The sequence below is a fragment of the Macaca nemestrina genome, chromosome 15, assembly GCF_043159975.1.
Source record: "Macaca nemestrina isolate mMacNem1 chromosome 15, mMacNem.hap1, whole genome shotgun sequence".
NCBI classification, from domain to species: domain Eukaryota; kingdom Metazoa; phylum Chordata; class Mammalia; order Primates; family Cercopithecidae; genus Macaca; species Macaca nemestrina.
Genome location: NC_092139.1, coordinates 95,378,962 through 95,393,737, shown reverse-complemented (window position 1 = coordinate 95,393,737; position 14,776 = coordinate 95,378,962). Strand labels below are relative to the sequence as shown.

Below are 14,776 nucleotides of genomic sequence, written 5' to 3'. Positions count from 1 at the left end.
AGAGGCAGACACAGAGAGGGGAGCCGAGACCCTCGGAACGCCCCACGCAGAGCCCCCCCGCTAGTCGGGAGAGGGGTGCGCAGACCCCCCAGAGCTGCCCCCGCGCCCCCCTCCCCCCATTCCAGGCTCTGAGAGCGCAGCGGGAACGCCTCAGCTTGCTCGCCCGGCGTGGCCCCCCGACCCGCGTACGCCCCCCTCCCTCAGGTCCGAGAGGGACTCGCGAAGCACCTCAGCGCGGAGGCAGGGAACCGGAGCCTTGGAGCGACCCAACCCCTCGTCTCGCTGCCCTCCCGCGCCTGCAACGGTGCGCTGAGACTCCAGCGAACTCAGACACCCAACGGCGGAGGACAGAAGCGGCAGGCGGCGGACGTGGCCGCGAAGCTGCGCGCTGGGCGCAGCGCACCCGCTGCCGAGCAGAGGAGCCGCGCCTTTCCCCCGACCCTCCGCTCCAACCCCCGGCGCCTGCCGCCTCCCAGCCCCTCTGCGTCCTCGGCTCGGGGGCCGGCACCCGCGATGCCGAGCGGAGCCTCCAGTCCTCTGACCCGCTGAAGAAGCAGCAGCGGCTCGCCCGGAGCCTACAGGGATTGTGCGAGCGGATCGTGCTCGGTGGAGGCTCGGGCTGCGGGGCGCGGGGACTCCAGGGGGCGGGGGGAGGGACCGCTCTGTCGGTGCCCGGCGCTAGCCGCGGCTTTGAAGGGTCTCCCTCCCCTGCCCTTAGCAGCTCTGCCACGGACTCCGGGAGGCTGCGGGCGGCGTCCTGGGGGCTCCCCAACAGACCCAATCGGACTTGAGAAGGTGATCGCTCTGCTCTCCCAACCCCCTTCCCTCCCTATTCCCCCCACTTAACTTTTTGTCTCCGTTCATCCGCGGCTTCGTCCCCTCCCCGCAGACCCACCCGCGGCTGTGACAACCGCCCGGGGCATGGGCCCCCCAACACGGCTCCTAGAGGCCCCGCGGCCTCGCAAGATGTGAGAGGCCCTCCCCGGGCAGAATCGGAGCTTCGGGAGAGGAGCTGATACCCGCCCCCCGTCCCTCACATCAGGCGGGGTGGAGGTGCGCGCTGAGCCCCCGCGGTGCTGAGCGTCCCGGAGCGCCCAATCCTGGGCTGGAACGAGTAGCTGGCCGGAGGCGCGCCGCGGAGAGCAGGCTGTCATGCCCTATTGATCTCCCTCTGCCCCCCGCCAAGTATGTTTGGGCTGGACCAATTCGAGCCCCAGATCAACAGCAGGAACGCTGGCCAGGGCGAGAGGAACTTTAACGAGACCGGACTGAGCATGAACACCCACTTTAAGGCCCCGACTTTCCACACTGGGGGGCCCCCTGGCCCTGTGGATCCTGCCATGAGCGCGCTGGGCGAGCCCCCGATCTTGGGTATGAACATGGAGCCCTACGGCTTCCACACGCGCGGCCACTCGGAGTTGCACGCAGGGGGGCTGCAGGCGCAGCCTGTGCACGGCTTCTTTGGCGGCCAGCAGCCTCACCACGGCCACCCGGGAAGTCACCATCCCCACCAGCATCACCCCCACTTTGGGGGCAACTTCGGTGGCCCGGACCCGGGGGCCTCGTGCCTGCACGGGGGTCGCCTGCTCGGCTACGGCGGCGCAGCCGGAGGCCTGGGCAGCCAGCCGCCCTTCGCCGAGGGTTATGAGCACATGGCGGAGAGCCAGGGGCCTGAGAGCTTCGGCCCGCAGCGACCGGGGAACCTCCCGGACTTCCACAGTTCGGGTGCCTCCGGCCACGCCGTGCCGGCCCCATGCCTGCCGCTGGACCAGAGCCCTAACCGAGCCGCCTCCTTCCACGGCCTGCCCTCCTCCAGCAGCTCCGATTCCCACAGTCTGGAGCCCCGGAGGGTGACGAACCAAGGAGCCGTCGACTCGCTGGAATACAATTACCCGGGCGAGGGGCCCTCGGGACATTTTGACATGTTTTCGCCCTCTGACTCCGAAGGGCAGCTGCCTCATTATGCAGCTGGTCGCCAGGTTCCCGGGGGCGCTTTCCCGGGCGCCTCGGCCATGCCCAGGGCTGCGGGCATGGTGGGCTTGTCCAAAATGCACGCCCAGCCACCGCAGCAGCAGCCGCAGCAGCAGCAGCAGCAGCAACCCCAGCAGCAGCAGCAGCAGCAGCAGCAGCATGGTGTGTTCTTTGAGAGGTTCGGTGGGGCCAGAAAGATGCCTGTGGGTCTGGAGCCCTCAGTGGGCTCCAGGCACCCGTTAATGCAGCCTCCCCAGCAGGCCCCGCCACCCCCTCAGCAGCAGCCCCCGCAGCAACCGCCACAGCAGCAGCCGCCGCCGCCACCCGGGCTTCTAGTCCGACAAAATTCGTGCCCGCCTGCGCTCCCTCGGCCCCAGCAGGGCGAGGCGGGCACGCCCAGCGGCGGCCTGCAGGACGGAGGCCCCATGCTGCCCAGCCAACACGCGCAATTCGAGTATCCCATCCACCGGCTGGAGAACCGGAGCATGCACCCTTATTCCGAGCCTGTTTTCAGCATGCAGCATCCTCCTCCGCAGCAGGCGCCCAACCAGCGGCTGCAGCATTTCGACGCGCCACCCTACATGAACGTGGCCAAGAGGCCGCGCTTCGACTTCCCGGGCAGCGCGGGAGTGGACCGCTGCGCTTCGTGGAACGGCAGCATGCACAACGGCGCTCTGGATAACCACCTCTCCCCCTCCGCCTACCCAGGCCTACCCGGCGAGTTCACACCGCCTGTGCCCGACAGCTTCCCTTCGGGGCCGCCCCTTCAGCATCCGGCCCCGGACCACCAGTCCCTGCAGCAGCAGCAGCAGCAACAGCAGCAACAGCAGCAGCAGCAGCAACAGCAACAGCAACAGCAGCAGCAGCAGCAGCGCCAAAACGCGGCCCTCATGATTAAGCAGATGGCGTCGCGGAATCAGCAGCAGCGGCTGCGCCAGCCCAACCTGGCTCAGCTAGGCCACCCCGGGGACGTGAGCCAGGGCGGCCTGGTGCATGGCGGCCCGGTGGGCGGCTTGGCTCAGCCGAACTTTGAGCGCGAAGGCGGCAGCACGGGCGCCGGGCGTCTGGGCACCTTCGAGCAGCAGGCGCCGCACTTGGCTCAAGAGAGCGCGTGGTTCTCAGGTCCGCACCCGCCGCCCGGAGACCTGCTGCCCCGTAGGATGGGCGGCTCGGGCCTGCCCGCTGACTGTGGCCCGCACGACCCCAGCCTGGCGCCCCCTCCTCCGCCCGGTGGCTCGGGGGTGCTGTTCCGGGGCCCTCTGCAGGACCCGATGAGGATGCCCGGAGAGGGCCACGTGCCCGCGCTGCCCTCACCGGGCCTGCAGTTCGGGGGCAGTCTGGGCGGCCTGGGTCAGCTGCAGTCGCCCGGGGCGGGCGTGGGGCTCCCCGGCGCTGCTTCCGAGCGCCGGCCCCCTCCGCCGGACTTCGCTACGTCTGCGCTCGGGGGCCAGCCGGGCTTTCCGTTTGGTGCAGCAAGCCGGCAGGCCACGCCGCACAGCGGTCCAGGCGTGAACTCACCCCCCAGCGCGGGAGGGGGCGGTGGCAGCTCCGGTGGCGGCGGTGGCGGGGGTGCCTACCCGCCGCAGCCTGATTTCCAGCCCAGCCAGCGCACCTCGGCCAGTAAACTGGGCGCGCTCTCGCTGGGCTCCTTCAACAAGCCCAGCTCCAAGGACAACCTGTTCGGCCAGAGCTGCCTGGCTGCGCTCTCCACCGCTTGCCAGAACATGATCGCCAGCCTCGGGGCCCCCAACCTCAACGTGACCTTCAACAAGAAGAACCCGCCCGAGGGCAAGAGGAAACTGAGCCAGAACGAGACCGACGGCGCGGCAGTGGCCGGCAACCCGGGCTCGGATTACTTCCCAGGAGGGACTGCTCCTGGGGCCCCAGGAACCGGAGGCCCATCCGGGACCAGTAGCAGCGGCTCCAAAGCCTCGGGGCCACCCAACCCTCCAGCCCAGGGGGACGGCACCAGCCTCTCCCCCAACTACACCCTGGAATCCACGTCGGGGAATGACGGCAAGCCGGTCCCCGGGGGCGGCGGCCGGGGACGGGGTCGCAGAAAAAGGGACAGTGGTCACGTGAGCCCTGGCACCTTCTTTGACAAGTACTCGGCGGCTCCGGACAGCGGGGGCGCACCTGGGGTGAGCCCAGGGCAGCAGCAAGCGTCAGGTGCAGCCGTCGGGGGAAGCTCCGCAGGCGAGACGCGCGGGGCACCGACGCCCCACGAAAAGGCGCTCACGTCGCCATCCTGGGGGAAGGGGGCTGAGTTGCTCCTGGGGGATCAGCCAGACCTCATTGGGTCCCTGGACGGTGGGGCCAAATCGGACAGTAGTTCGCCACACGTGGGTGAGTTCGCCTCGGACGAGGTGAGCACGAGCTACGCCAATGAGGACGAGGTGTCGTCCAGTTCTGACAACCCCCAGGCACTAGTTAAAGCGAGCAGGAGTCCCCTGGTGACCGGCTCGCCCAAACTCCCTCCCCGTGTAGGCGCCGGGGAACACGGACCGAAGGCGCCCCCGCCCGCCCTCGGCCTGGGCATCATGTCTAACTCTACCTCGACCCCTGACAGCTACGGCGGCGGTGGGGGCCCGGGCCATCCGGGCACGCCGGGCCTGGAGCAGGTCCGCACCCCGACGAGCAGCAGTGGCGCCCCACCACCCGACGAGATCCACCCCCTGGAGATCCTTCAGGCGCAGATTCAGCTACAGAGGCAGCAGTTCAGCATCTCCGAGGACCAGCCTCTGGGGCTGAAGGGTGGCAAGAAGGGTGAGTGCGCCGTCGGGGCCTCAGGGGCGCAGAATGGCGACAGCGAGCTGGGCAGCTGCTGCTCCGAGGCAGTCAAGAGCGCCATGAGCACCATCGACCTGGACTCGCTGATGGCAGAGCACAGCGCTGCCTGGTACATGCCCGCTGACAAGGCCCTGGTGGACAGCGCGGACGACGACAAGACGTTGGCGCCCTGGGAGAAGGCCAAACCCCAGAACCCCAACAGCAAAGAAGGTATATGCGCACCCATTTTCCTCTCACTTCCCGGGTGACCCGCCCCATCCCCAGGGCAGGCCTTAGCCTTTGCGCCTTGGGGTCCTTTGAGGTTTGGAGGGCACAGACCCTCCTAATCCCCAACTAGGAGCTGGTTATCCCACCTTTGCTTACACCAAGGGCTGTGAGGACAGACCACCCCCCCACTGCCCCCAAGCCCCCCACATGCTGCCAGGTAGATTCTAGTGCCACAGGGTGGTAAAAACTTAGATGGCAGCCCTTTGGGAATCTTGTAGAGTACACCGCACAGCCTCCCCCACACCCCCAGTTTTAGCTGAGTTGCCTCTTCCCTTTCACACTAAGACCCTTCCTCACCCTCAACATTTAGGCAGGTTCCACTTTTTAGCAGCTGTGTGCTGCCTTCCCTGGCAGGACACCTGGGAAGTTGTGTTAACGCCTCCCACCTTTTCCTAGTTAGTCAGCCTCTAGCTCTAGTTCTTTTAGGTGCCAGCATCTTTAGAAAAAAAGTTACCAGCCCTGGTGTCAGCAGCATCACTCAGAGGCAACGCCTAATTTGACATTTGTTCCTAATGAATAGCTATTTTGTCTCTTCTTAACTATCAGAGTTTCATTGAAAAACTGGAGACCTGTGGGGGTTGAGGAGGCAGGGAACCTTTTCAGGGTGCACCGCCTTGACATTTGGTGGGTTTGGGGAGGGGGAATGCTGGGGTGGGGTCGGCCTGGCAGAGACCAGACCACTCAGTCAGGACATCATTTGTGTATGGAGATATGGATATATATTCTTAAGACACAAAGGATCCGTGTTTGTCAATATCTCGCTTGGCTTTGGTGACAGATGTCCTGTCCCAGCTTTCGTTTGCATTCTAAACACCCCCTTCCCACCAGGCCTGGAGGCCTTTAAGGTGGGAGGGGTGGGGTTAGTAAATGGGCTGCCTTTCCAGTTAAAGTAATAACAGTTCTCTTTAACCTAAGGATGACTGGGTTGCCGTAGATATTTATTTTATCTGAATGGAGCTTTAAAATGTATATATATATAAGGTGTGTGTATATATAGGTGTCTATATAGGTATGTGTGTCTATATATGTATCTATATATATTGAATGGCTTCTTAAAATCAGATAACATCATTTTTTTCTTTCTACCTCTTTCTTTTAAACTATAGTTGAATTCCCTTGGTTTCCCTAGACAGACTATCGCCATGGAACCAGTGGCTGACATTTTAACCTTGTTTTTAAAAATGTGCCCCCTCTCAATGCGATTCTTGCCCTCTTTTACAGTTCTTTCCTCCTCTGCCTTCGTTTCCCTCATCCTCCCCATATCCTGCCATATCTTGACCCTGGATTTAAGGTGAGGGTAGGTTTTAGGAGAATGGCACGGGGGCTGGGGGAGGTAAGAGGAGAGGAGGCGGGAGTGGGCTGGGAGTTGGGTGGTTCAAAACTTGGGGCTTTCAAGGCGCCCATCCTGGGTAGCTTTCCCGCTTAGGTTTTCTAATTCATGAATGCGGCCTCTCTGCTTTTTCTCTTTGTTCCGCGGTTACTGCCCAGCCCAGGACGCCCGGGACTCACTCTCTCATTTGAAGCCGGGTGTTTAGCATGCACAGCAGACGCTGCGGCCGGCATCAGCATTCTCCAGGCTTCTCCCAGGCAAGGCCATAAATTGGTTAGTTTGGGACCCTCAGCTTCTTCTCCCTTTTTTTCCCCCTTTTTAAAATCGAGTTGGACACAGCATCCTGCTTGCTCCCCCCACCCCTTTATTTTCTTGTACACAACATCTCGATCTGGCCCGATCGATCGATAGCTGGTTAGCACAAATCTCAGCCCCTGTCACTTTTACCTGGCCTGGCCTGGCCGCCCCTCCCCCTTCCCCTTCTCATCCTTCACCCACCCCTAGTAATTAAGAACATATTAGCCAAAATGAGGTGAGAAAAGTTAAAACAAGGAACAAAACCCTGATTTAAAGAATTAATTTAAAGAAAAACAGTAGCACTTCATCTTCAAGTCTTTTAAAGGGCCTTCATAGACTAGGTGGACAGGTATAGGGTCATTTTAATGAGATTTTTAGAAAATGTCTCTCCGCATCCCCTTTCCAATCCTTCCTTTAGAGATGAAGATGCAGGCTGTGAATGAAGAAATGTCAACCAAAGAAATGTTTTGTTTGTGTCATCATCACAGTCAGATGAATGAAAATATTTTTTAGAAACAGATGCTAGTCACTTAAGGGTTGATTTCCCCTGTAAGCTAAAGGGAGCCCTCCCCTGCACGCGGGACGACAGGGACTTCCATCAGGGACCAGCAGGGCTGGCTGCCTTATAAGCACCAGCAGGGACACCCACTTGACCTCCTTTGTTTTCTACTCTGTGGTATGGGAAGGACAGTTTCCTCGATAAAGCAGCGAATTGAGGTCACTGGAAGCTTCTGTAGCCTTGGGGTTGCTAGTTAAGGCTTTCTAAGGTATCTGCATCTGAATCCCGCTCCCTCACTGGTAGTAAATAAGGATGATTAAACTTTTCATTATGATAGCACCCTGTAGTTCCATCTGCACATGTTGTATAAATAGGTACACAGAGCTTTCTACAGGCCCCTGAGTCCCCTGGCGGAAAATCAGAGTGAAGTGTGCCACTTCAAAATAGAGACAGGAAAAAAAAACCATAGCAAAATGTTCTGCTTTTCCTTTAAAAACATGCTCATGGTCCCATTAGCCTTGAGCAGTGGTGTCCAGTGGTTTTGAATAGACCTTCTCTAGGTACCAGCCCCAGCATTTTTTTTTTCTAACCCCCTTGCAGGCAAAGCCCATTTTTGTAATGATATTTTATTTTGTCACGCCGTAAAACATGCCAGTACTAATGTGATTAAATATTAACACCGTTTCTGAAATTCTTCGCTCCAATGACAAAATACTAGTCGGTATTTAACAAAATGATCCGTGCTCGGATTGGAGGGAACGAATCAGTCTTCAGAACTGCACAAGGCGTGCAGCCACTGGGACGTGCCCAGATTGTCTTATGGGCTTGAGATGTCCTTTGGAGGGGAGGGAACTTGACTGGCAAGTTGTCGTTCTCTCAAAGTCTAGGCCAACATCACATGGGATGATGATTTTTTAAACCAGGAAATCTAGCTAGTCTCTCCAAATCATGCTTCTCTTGACTTCTTAATCAACCCACCCAACAACTTTTATATAATGCAACTTCACCTCTGATCATGAGGCTCTATTTGTACAAAGTTGTGGTGGGGGAAGGGTGAGATTGTGAAAAGGAAAAAAAAAAAAACAACAAACCAACAAACCCAGCCTGAGTTTGGGCCTTTTCAAACATCAATTAAATTGGTAAGAATTACATGAATTTAAAAAGAGTTTGCAAAATCATCCGCCTATCTTTGTAATAGGTGTGTGGCTATGGAAGAATTTCAACACAGAGAAGGAAAGATAATGATAGATTATAGATAACGTATATGAAGTTGGAAAAAGTACGTGTTCTCCCCTCCTGCCCCTTACAATTTTCAAAAGTTGAATTAACTGTATTCTGTAATACATTTATCCTTGCCAAACCTCCTCTCCCCTGGTAGCTCTATCTTGAAACTCACGGCAGTCTTGAAGTACTCTTTCACATACATTGAAATGGGAGCAGTCTCGATACACACTCTGCAAGCAATCCTGCTCTTTTTGGAAGTATGATATTTTTACAGTGATGCCAGAGAAATTTTTGGAATTTCATGCTTCTCTCAGTGTTGCAGTCAGAACACAGTAACAGCACTGAGCAATCCTAGGCAGACATGATTTGAACATGGAATTTCTTTAGACATGGGGCAGACTTGGGGTGGCGGGGGGGCAGGGAGTTCCTAGCCTCAGAGCAAAGCACTGTTTTCCTGAGAGAATTTTTAAGGCTCATTCGAACTTGTCTGGGGAAGGCAAAGAGCTTTGCAATCCTGTTTCCCTGTGAAATTACCCAGCACGAGTTGCATGCCTTCATGTGACTTTTGCGCCTCCGGAAGATGTAACCCAAAACTTCGCAGGTGTTAATAAGGGATAATGTAAACAGATAGGGCCCCCTTTGTGCAGCTGACGTTTGGGCCTGCCTGCTCCCTGGATATCCCAGGACATCAAACTACTGTTCTTTGGTGCTTGTTTAATATTTCATGGCTGTAATAAACCTGTCTACTTTGCCCGCCTCCCGACATAAAACCCCAACCTAACACACATCTGCAATCATACATTTCTACTAAATATTAATAAAGGACAAGGATGTTTTAAGGGGCTGAAGGCTGGCAGTGTTGAACTTGTCATGGTTTTCTACCACTGGGTTTTTCTGGCTGTTTTGATTTTTAAATAGCCATTGCTTTCTAATATGCAAAATATATTTATATATTCATATATATATATGCAATTTTTGCAGATTGAAGGGCTTTCCTCAAGTAGTGTAGCTTTCTTTAATATATATTCACCTAGATTTCTTGTGAGGCCCCTTCAGACCGGAAATAAGGAACTGTTGAAATGTTCTTCTAGTTTATTGAGGTTTCTAGGAAAGGAGTGAGAGTTAGTTAATCTAATTTCTCTTTCTAGCAATGAAATTCTATGATTCCTGATATGATTTTGTTTGCCTGACAGAGGTATTTAAATTTCCACAAAGAATCTTAATAGGTTTTGGAAATGCGGCTACTCTTGCCAAGAAGTTACTTGATACCTTGTGCCGATATAAAATATACATTTTTAATAAATAGTCCGGCAGGACCAGGTGAAATCAGAGGAGGAAAATTCTTCCTACTGTGGAAGGGCCAACTCGAGTGGGTCACTGGGATTTCACGGGATCTCCTAAACTCACTCTATGCTGGAAAATGTAGCACAATCACTTGTGACCCGTTTCTCTCCACTTGAATGACAATGACGTCGGATTGTGTTCTTGGCCCAGGGAGTGATCAGCTTTGCCGAAAGCATTTAGGAGAGATAAATACTCTTGGTAAGGAATACCGTATTTACCTCTGTTTGGTTATTTTTAGAGATTAAAAGGCTGTAGCTTTATATAATAGGATCAAATGTCTGGGGAGTGTGTGGGAGCAAGCAGGCCTCCCAAGCGCACCGCAACATAAAAACACTAAATCCTCTCATGCCAGAGGGGTCCTCTGTTTGTCGGAGGGGGTGGGGGGCTGCAACCAGTGGGTTCACCTTCTGTCCTTTTCTCACTGCCCACTGCTTGTTCCACCCAGTTCTTTGGTCTGGAGGGGCTGGGATCGCCCAACCTCATCATTTTGACTCAAGTCAGGATTTTGACTTGCCGACGATGTGTTTGTTTTAGGATGGTGTCTATATTTAGGCGCGTCTTGGGTGGACAGATTTGAGTGTGGGATTTGATCGCTCTTGGTGGAGATGTTGATGTATACATGAGTGCGTGATTGAGAAGAGGGACATTTGGAGGAAATTTTTCAAGCCTCCTCGCCTTCTCACACACACTGGAGCCAAATGAAGTGGTCTGGGGACCAGCTCGAAAGAGCACAGCTGAGGTGGGTGGAAGCTCTGGGTCTGTATCTCAGGGGAGCAAAGCAGGGCCCCATGCAGTTCAGCATGGGAAGAAGCCCCCCTCTCTCCCCCTCGTCCCATCCCAGCATCCGCATATATACATATGCATGGACGAGTGTATTTCCATCCAATCTGGAGTCACTCCTCCAGTTTACCCTTAATCTGCTTTCTGAAGGCGAGCAGGGAAAGGAGCTCACCCTTCAGTCTCAATGGCCTTAGCTGACAGGTTCTGATTCTGCAAAGGACTGAATGAGCGTGAGTCCTAAAAATAGAGGGAGGATTTTGAAGATCCTAATTACGAAATCTCAGCCTCCCGGGCCTCCTGGGCTGTGGGTGACTTTGATCTGGAGTATTTCAGTAGCAGACGCACGTCGCCCCTCGCTGGGTTTTGTGCGTGAGCGTGCGTGGAGGTGTCTCTCTGGCTGAGTTCAGCTAACGCCAGTTTCCTGCCAGGAGAGGAATCTTTGAATCAGTGCCCCCTCCCCTTCTTTACTCCCCCCCGCATCTACCCCCACCAGTTGTGGGAAGCGAACGCTGCTTCTCATTTATGGAAATTCCTAGCCTTTATTGTAATCTTTTTGTACCAACGACGTGGCGGAGACGTCGCTGGGCTTTCAAATTAGTCATGGTCCTGCCTGCAGGGACCCTCTGTGTCCTGATGCAGAACAGCTCAGCCACAGTCCCCAGCTCAGAGCCACCCAGGGCCCCGAGAAACTGTGAACAGGACCCAAAGGGAGAGATGGTTCTGGGATCCTGGCACATTGTGCCCAATGGGCCACCCCACACGAAGGTGGCCGTGGTCATTTCCTGCCACCTTCCGATGACAGGACAGCACACAGACTCACCTGGGTGATCAGCTGCTTTGCAGAGCGTGGGTGAGATGATACCCTGCAAGTGTGCGCTTCAGGGGGCAAAACCCCCAAACTTATTTTGTGACCAGGATGGAGAAGCAGAGTTAAATTTCATTTACTTGCGCGGGGAGGGACTTTTGAAAGGCATCATGTTCTCAGGATGTAATTATTATAGGATGCTGAGACCTGCTTTGTGTGCCGGCCTGCATTTTAATCAGCAGCCTCCGAGATTTTGAGCAGCCAGTGAAGTGTCTCCTCCCAACACGGTGTTTGCCCCTGGCACGGAGGGGAGAAACAGCCACGGGTTTCTTGAAATCCAAGGGGTGGAAGCTGGATTCCCGATAGCTTCCAGTTTGGACCTGACAAGACCATATTAGACTGGCACCCTGGGTACCTCTTGAGTCAGGACTTGTCATAGCCACAGCATCCCAAATTGTCATTCTGTCTCGGCTGAGAAAGCTGGTGTGATTTCATAATCACCGCTTCCTTGTGAAGCCGGAGCAGAGAGAACTTTATAGTGATTGCATGCGTATCTTTTCACAATGTACGCATCATCGTAGGGATCCAAATGCCCTTTAAACATAAGGCAATTGAATCTAGCAGTTTGGAGGTCTTAGAGCATTCGTAATAACATGCTGACTCTCTGTGAATGTCCCAGAAGGAATATCTTCCATGGAATGGACTTATCCAAAAAGGGAGAAAAAATTCCCCAATAAACATTCCCATATAAACTCACATCGTTGAGGGAAATCGTGTTTCCGTGTTCTCATCTTGAAAGCTCCGAGTCCAGCGAACTCACCTTGCCCTACTTCCCTGGCGTTTATAGGATCAACTATGTGACCAGAAGCTTCCATCTTATTCCCATTTTTGATCTCTCTGTGGAAAATCTTGGACTCCCCCAAAATGTTTGCTCCTAGGATTCTGCTCCTTCCGTCTATCTCTGGTTTCTTGGGCTGCAGTCTGACTTACCTGTGCCGGTATTTGGTTTGGGAGATGCAAGGTGTGTTGGGAAATAGTTTAGGGAAACAGGGAGACCCTTTGGCGAGGGCATATTTGGGACCCATTGCTATGGAAGATCTTTGGAAAGTTGTGGACTTCAAAGATACCCACAAGAGAACCAGGTCTTGTTTTTATCCTGCGTGTCTCAAAAACAATCTCCATAGTTACTCAGAAGTATATGGCCATGGTCATGTCTTTGGAAGAAATGTGGACTAACTTTGGTGCTGAGGCAAGAGACTCTTGCAGCTTTGTTTTTCCTGCTCGCTCTTCGAGCAGCCTGACTCATGAGAACTAAGTGGCCCGTTGATGCATTCAACTGTGAGGATTGAAAAGTACTTTTTTTCTTCTCAGTGCTGAGAAGAATTTAAAGAGTTTTGGGCATGATGGTTTTGTTTGATCTCAACACTTGGGACAAAAATTTCCCTGGAGTGACATCGTCTGGGGGGGGCGGTCTTTCTGATGCCACTCGTTTTGCATGGTATGACTGGGAGAAATCTCTCTGCGTCAAAGTTGAGGGCCCCAGTGTGCCTGGTCTGGTTTTCTTGGTTGTATTTGGGAACTCCAGGAACGTGAGATGACAGTTAATAAGTGAACCCCTCCACACATGCGCACGTGTGTACACACGTGCGTGTGCGTGCGCGCGCTTGCGCGCACACACACACACCACAGCTTCTTGCTCATCCAGTCATTCAGGGCAGGGTGAGGTGTCAAAAAGAAAAAAAAAGATATGACCCTTTTCAGTTACTGTGAAGCAGTGTTTTCAGACGCCCTTGGATCTTGGAACACAAGCATTGTTGAGTGATTGGCAGCGACCACCAGGAGTAAAATACTTCTGAGGGACCATCATGATCAGAGAAAAGGTGGGGAAGTCGGCAGAAAACCTAGCCTGCTTTGAAATTCCCAAAGCTCAGTCTTCCAGAGAAAGCAGGGGTTGGTTGAGAATTTGCTGAGAAGTTAGTGGGTTCTTCCTGGTCCTTGTGTGCTATTTGAAAGCGTCCTTTTAAATTTTAGGGCCCCGATCCTAATGTGGACACTCTAGGTCCTCATTTCCGAATAAATCAGAAGGCAGAGAGAGAAGCACCTCCAATGAGGAAGGGTAGATGGAAATTGGGGTGTAGTGTATTTTCTCAGGATAGGGGCATGGCAGAGGGACGGATGGGGCAGTGAGAAATGCAACAACATGAGTTGAAGTGTCGTTTACTGACTCGTGGGGTTCGCGAGTGGAAAATAATTTATAAATGTGGAAGTCATTTATAACAACATCACCTGGGCTAGGCTGAGGGTGTATGAATTACTTGGCAGCTGGTGTCGGCCATCACAAAGGACAGAAGGTTCTTGCCCAAGTTTTCCCTCTGGGGCCCGGGACTCCCACATCGCTGCACATGTATGGGGGAAATAGATCCAGAGGACCCAGCCTGAGACTGGATGACCGCATTGTGGGTCTGTTAGCAGCAGTCAGGACCCGTTTCTGTTGAGTTAGTGGCCGAGGCAGGCTCAAAGGGGATGAAGACCCAGATGGGCCCTGGGTAGGTCAAGACCCAGACGTGCCTGTGGCCAATGCCTGCAGAGGAGCTGGTCCCTTGAGGCCCAGATCTTTCCATAAAAGAGGGATGATGGGGGTGGGAAAAGGGAGTGACCTTTCCCCTGGTGATCCTGTAAGGTGGCCACTAAGACTTCCCTCCTAGCAAGACCCTTCAGGGATGATCTTGGCTTTCACAGACCTTGTAGGCAGGTCCCAATGCCTTGAAATGCAAGCGTGCCCCGTGATGCCCTCCCACACAATGTATATATTTGTCATTTTTCTGAATGGTAGGCAAAAAGGGGACCAAAGTAAGTGACAAATCCAGCAAGAGGAAGATTTCCCTGACTTGAGATAAGCCAAGTGTGAAAAGGAGCTGGAGAAATTAAGAGTCTCCTCTTTCCTCCCTTCCAGGAGACCCCAGGTCCAGCCTTCAGAAGCCCTTAATGCTTTTGCAGCGAGAACTAATTGGCTAAAAACAAATTGGCCATTTTCATCCCCTGCAATGTAACTTTTGGCCGTTGTTTAGTATTTGAAGGAAGGGAGGCTGCGGATCAAAATTTGGCTTTTTAGAACAGGAGCAATTTCACGATCCTTATGCCATGACTATTTCTCTAAATTGTCTGGGCAGAAAGCTTTGAATGCCTTTTGCCAGGCTTTGCTTGCGTGCACACACGCACGTGCATGCGCACACATACCACATAGGCCTGAGAAGTCTTAATAAGAAATGAAAAAATAATTTTTCCCCCAAGAAGAAGCTCATACAAAGTTTTGGCCTCGTTCAGTTTGAAGTAGACGCGTATTGATCTCCGTGCGGTCAATTTTTGCCGAATTTGTAATCCTGTTAGGCCTCCGGGAAAGGCATGATTAATTTACTTGTACATTTCACTATTTTGGGTCAGTTTAGTTAATAAGCATTTATTTTGTGCT

At 54.1% G+C, this 14,776-nt stretch overlaps 1 protein-coding gene across 1 annotated transcript in view; it reads left to right on the top strand.

Annotated features, from left to right (window-relative positions):
• The first annotated feature begins 637 nt into the window (after positions 1 to 637).
• The window catches only part of LOC105495737 (MN1 proto-oncogene, transcriptional regulator), a 53,439-nt gene continuing 39,300 nt past the window's right edge, over positions 638 to 14,776 (top strand). Inside the window, exon 1 of the mRNA XM_011765469.3 lies at positions 638 to 4,971. Within this exon, the coding sequence (XP_011763771.2) occupies positions 1,188 to 4,971 (3,784 nt within the window). The 5' untranslated portion in view covers positions 638 to 1,187. The remainder of the gene's footprint in view (positions 4,972 to 14,776) is intronic.